We start from the raw sequence: 5,306 nt of genomic DNA on the forward strand, positions 1-5,306 counted from the left end.
TGCCATGATTTCTGCCTCTCTTTGTTTCTTGAAAAAAATTATTGTGAACTAGAATTTACATATAGACAGGTGGGTAAGAGAAATTTATAATTTAACAAATATATGTAATTTAACAAATAACTATACCCCATGTGACCACCACCTCTGTCAATGAAACATTCCCAGCCTCACAGAACTGACTGCCTACTCCCTGTACCCTTCCGCAATTCAGAATGCCTTCTTTACCTATAAAAGGAACCACCAGGCTGACTTTTGGGCTAATTATTGTTACTTTTCTTTACCTTTTTTACCATCTACATATACATCCATAAATAATATAATTGAGTTTTGTGAAATTTTCATAAATAATTATGTATTATTTTGTGTTGCTTCTTTCAGTCAACATCATGATTGTGAGATCCGTCCATAATATTTTCTAGAGCGTGACTTCATGTTTTTTGCTGTATGGTATTCCATTTTATAGATATCTTAGGTCTTTTTAAGTATAAAAATAAGAGCTAGCATTAATTGAGCACTTTCTATGTGTTGTCTTATAAGGTATGTGCCTTTATTATTCCCATGGTACATATGAAGAAACAAAGTGACATAGAGATGAAAAAAATGTGCCCAAGGATTGGAACCAGGTATCTAATCTAGATTCTGACTCCAGAATTTACAAAGATTCTTAGTCTCATTCGTAGTCTCAAGCTTTTCCACTGGTGACCTGTTTTAAAAAAATTTAACTCCATTTGGTTCCTAAAGGATTAAATGGATATTCCAGCCTTCTCATAAAATCTAGCACTTAAAAAAAATTCCTGTTTGGAGAAATACCTCCTTTATACAGTGTCACCTTGCATCGTAACTGCCACAGGTCTTTGTACTTTTGCTCTTTGAGTCTTTTTGAAATAGCGCCACCAAGATTACACCCTAGTTTTACCATTCATGTATGATTTATATATCAATAGTTTCACCATTCATATTTATTCACAGACTTTCATTCCTAATTTAAGCATTCTGCTTCTTTGTTGATTGCTAATTTTTCAGTGTGTTTTCCTCCATTTCTTCCCATTCATAGGCATTTCTGTGCTTGCGACTCTGTCACTCTTCTCTCTCTCTCTCCCCATCTTTCCTTTCCCTCCTCCCTCTTCTATCTCCACCTTTAATGCCATTGACCTTGTCCCTGGAAAAATCTCCCTCCCAAAATTCTTTAAGGACAGATCATGAGTGAAGGGTTTAAAAAGAATTAGGAATGACAACTTTAGTTAAAATAGTTCAATATGTTTTAGGTCTGGATTTTATTGATTCAGCTGATTCCACAAATATATACTGAATTATTTGCTAACTATGCTTTTTGTATAACTGATAACTTTTATTAACCATACCCCATTCTTCTCACTACCCAAAAGTGAGAAAAGCATTATCGTCACCATTTTCATTTGGTGGGGAAGAAGGCAGTTCGAACTGCGGAAGGGTGGAAAAAAGAAGACTAAAGGAAGGCAAAAGCTCGATCAAGTTCAGCATTTGTATTCAGCAAAAACTGGGCTTCAAACCCGAGTCAGCTGACTCCCAGCTGAATGCCCTTTCTCTCTGATCACAGTGACCCCTAGTGAAGTTATAACGAATAGGAAGGGGAAATCGTCATTGGTTTATTCTTTCTTTAATTTCATGCATTCCTTTTTCCTACCAATAAACAAACATGTACTGAGGATTTGTCTTATGCCAAGTATGATGCTAAGTTCTGAAAATTACAAAATTAACACCTGGGTCTGCCGTTGACAAATGGTTTAGGTTAGGATACATGTAAGCCAGTACAGATATGCCCCGCTTTTTGAAAGTTTGTATTACATGACTTGACTTCTGTGAAAGACCTACATTAGAAATCTGAAGAGGATTTTTGCTTTTAAATTCATGGTAATTGCTTCTTTGCTTTACATCATTTCGGCTGGCTTTTATAAATTGAAGGTTTGTGGCAACCCTCTGTGGAGCAAGTCTTAACTGCACCATTTTTCCAGCAGGCTCAGAGGATGGTTAGCATTTTTTTAGCAATAAAGTATTTTTCATTTAAGGTATGTACATTGTTTTTTAGCCATAATGCTATTGCGCACTCAGTAGGCTGCAGTATACTGTAAACATAACTTTCATATACACTGGGAAACCAAAAAAATATGCATGACTTGCTTCATTGTGACAGTCACTTTATTGTTGGGTCTGGAATGGAACCCGCAATGTCTCTGAGAGGTTTGCCTATACAGTCTCTCCTGCTCATCTCTGTCTGTTACTGTTACTCAGTAACAGGCTGTGCCTGTTACTCAGGAAGCACCCTAGAGAGTAGAGATGGTCTGAGAGGTTTGCCTATACAGTCTCTCCTGCTCATCTCTGTCTGTTACTGTTACTCAGTAACAGGCTGTGCCTGTTACTCAGGAAGCACCCTAGAGAGTAGAGATGGTCTGAGAGGTTTGCCTATACAGTCTCTCCTGCTCATCTCTGTCTGTTACTGTTACTCAGTAACAGGCTGTGCCTGTTACTCAGGAAGCACCCTAGAGAGTAGAGATGGTCTGGGGATGATTCTTAGCGGAGTTGGACACATCCACTTGCTAAAATCATTTTTCCCGCATTAAAATAGTTTTAAAATATATATACATATTTTTGCATTGTACCTCCCAGTTTGTGGACCTGCAGTGGCCTTGATGTGGCCCCTAAGGGCCACCACTGTTTCTCTGCCTTCTGGCTCACCACCTGCTTTTGTCAATACTTTCCAGCTGCCTTCAAACCCAGGCACATACAGACACCCCTGCAGATGACTCCCATTTCCTTCCTTCTCTGTCTACGTGCTTGCAGTTCTTCCTAAGGACACTCACCTACAAAGCCATCTTCTCCGCTAATCTACATTGTTCTCGTTAAAATCTGACTCTTGCTATGTCTCCAGAAACCCTTTTCCTTTGAATGCATTTGGCGAGTTCTTAATAATTATTTTTTTCCCCTCAGACTTATAACTTTCACCATTATAGATCATTGTTTCAGAGTTTTCCTAGTATCACATAACAAAATATTCAGGTATTTCCTTCAGGCTCAGTTTTGCAAACATTACTATAATGACTCTTGGTCTCTAACCTGTAGTGTTCTATGTTAGACAGTGTGTATTCATTTTGATATCCTTTTCCCTTTTGTCCCAAGATAACTCGCAAATTATAGTCCTGACCTTACTCCCAAAATTTGCCATGAAATATCTCGCTTTTATTATTATTTTTGCATCGCTCTAGTATGTCGATAGTCTTTGGAAACAAATGATGTCATTCTATTTATAGCAGTCTGTTTTTAGTAGTTCGATCACTGAAAACGTCAAATCCTAGAAAATATAGCATTCTTACGCGAGATGCACTTTTTTATTTTCTAAACGGGAAAAGGGTTAAAATTAGTTATTTATGACCTGCCATGTTTCATAAACAAATTTGAAGCGGTTCCCATCTCGATTTGAGCTCTGTTCTGTCACATGCTATAGTGTGACCCTGAGCCACCCCGAGTCTCAGCCTTCCCATCAGAGACGTGGGGCGATGCCTGCCCTGTTTTACCTTGTATGTGACGTGAGAATGGGGGTGAGAATGCTAAGATGCTATGTAAATGTGAGGTTTGTGTTCTTTTGCCTCTTCTGTCTAGAATATTTCCTGTCCACCATAGTGAGGAACTCTATGTGGTGTGTTGTACTTTTAGCCTTGAAGGGAATCACATCCACTTTAATCTCTGTCTCCGCTGCCACTTCTCCCATGGTTTGGCCACTGTCGCCTCTCATCAGGATTATTGCAGCTGCCTCGTAGAGGAGTCTTTCTCCCTCTCATGTCCCCTCCTGTCCACTGTTCTCCATGCTGCCAGAAGTGATCTTTTTGAAATGAAAATGGGATCCTGCTCTCTAGGCAAAATCCAAACTTCTTAATGTGGTTTATAGTCTGGCCGTGGCCCACATCTCCTTTTCTTACATTATTCAGCTGATAACTCACAGGGTTGTCTATGGTGATAGCTCTCTGCCTGGATCTTTCTCCTTAGATGTCACTTCCTCCAGGAAGCCTTACCTGATACCCTCTAGTCTTGATCAGGTGTCCTCTCACCTGCCCCCGCTACCCTCCCCCAGCACTCTTCACCCCACTCCCCCATTATAATAACAGTGACTTTGAACCAAAATTGTCTGTGTGGGCCATCTGGATTGTTTGTTGAAATGTTCAGACTGCCTGGCACCTAGCACTTCCTACGTGTGGATGAATGAGTGTGAGACTGCCCAGACACAGAGCTGGTTTATTTACCAGCAGTCATACAGTTAGTTACATTGTGGTCACGGTGTCACTCAGAATACAACTGACCTTCTCTTATTTTCTTAACAGACAAAGACGCGAGTAGCGGGAGTTATAACCTTTCCACCGCCACGACAGGCAGCTACTACAGTTGTGTCAGCCAGATCACCATAGGTGAGCAATTGTGTCGTTTTGTCTTATAAACATTGTTATTGCTTGGGGTGGGTGGGCCAAGGAAGGAGTGAGTAGAAAATGCAGTCGTATAAGCATTTTATTTTCAGAATCAGAGCAATTGCTTGTGGACGGCACCTGCTGGAGCGCCCTCTTGTGGGCACCTTGTTGCTTTTGCATAGAAATGAACGGAGGCAGTGGGGTCCAGAGAGATTTAAAAAATCCAGGTTTGCCCAACTTTTCATCATTTGTTTTAACTCTTTCATTTGTATATAACCTGTGTGATTATGTACTTAATGTTAAAAATGACTTTTAAAGATTTTTGTTCATCTAATTTAAAAATAAATTTTATGTCATCGCTGTAAATAGGAAACGTATGTTATTTCTCATAAGTCTGTATGAAATGTAGGCATACAGTACATGAGAAGTGTGAGGCGTATGGATGTACGTGGACAATAACAACAAACCAGTGTTAATGAATGCTACCTACGCTTCGAGGACTCCTGTTTGTACCAGCCACTCTGTCCCCTGACTTCTCAGAAACTCGAACTCTGCAGCTTGGGGCATGAGGTTTTTCCATCGCTCCCCTCCTCATTGAGGGTTCCCCGCCAAGGGACAGTAAGACACTCTGTGCTCACCCAACACTCTCTCCCAGCTGCCTTTCTATGCAACCTTAAGCATGTTTTATTTTGGTCAAAAAAGAAAGAGTGACCCTGATTACTTTTCTGTTTACTGAATCCTTCCTCTCCCACTTCCTTTCAAAATGTCCTTGATTCTAGAATCTCAGCTACTGACTTAGAAGAAAAAAAAATGATAATTGCAGCTACTATCTATTCGTTCTTCTTATTTGCCAGGTGCTTTTGACCCTTGACATAC

At 40.0% G+C, this 5,306-nt stretch overlaps 1 protein-coding gene across 1 annotated transcript in view; it reads left to right on the forward strand.

Annotated features, from left to right (window-relative positions):
• The window catches only part of ANO4 (anoctamin 4), a 348,268-nt gene that overhangs the window by 10,014 nt on the left and 332,948 nt on the right, over positions 1–5,306 (forward strand). The window contains exon 2 of the mRNA XM_023527448.1: positions 4,350–4,433. Within this exon, the coding sequence (XP_023383216.1) occupies positions 4,350–4,433 (84 nt within the window). The remainder of the gene's footprint in view (positions 1–4,349; positions 4,434–5,306) is intronic.

The sequence above is a fragment of the Pteropus vampyrus genome, unplaced genomic scaffold (assembly GCF_000151845.1).
Source record: "Pteropus vampyrus isolate Shadow unplaced genomic scaffold, Pvam_2.0 Scaffold16, whole genome shotgun sequence".
Lineage (NCBI taxonomy): Eukaryota > Metazoa > Chordata > Mammalia > Chiroptera > Pteropodidae > Pteropus > Pteropus vampyrus.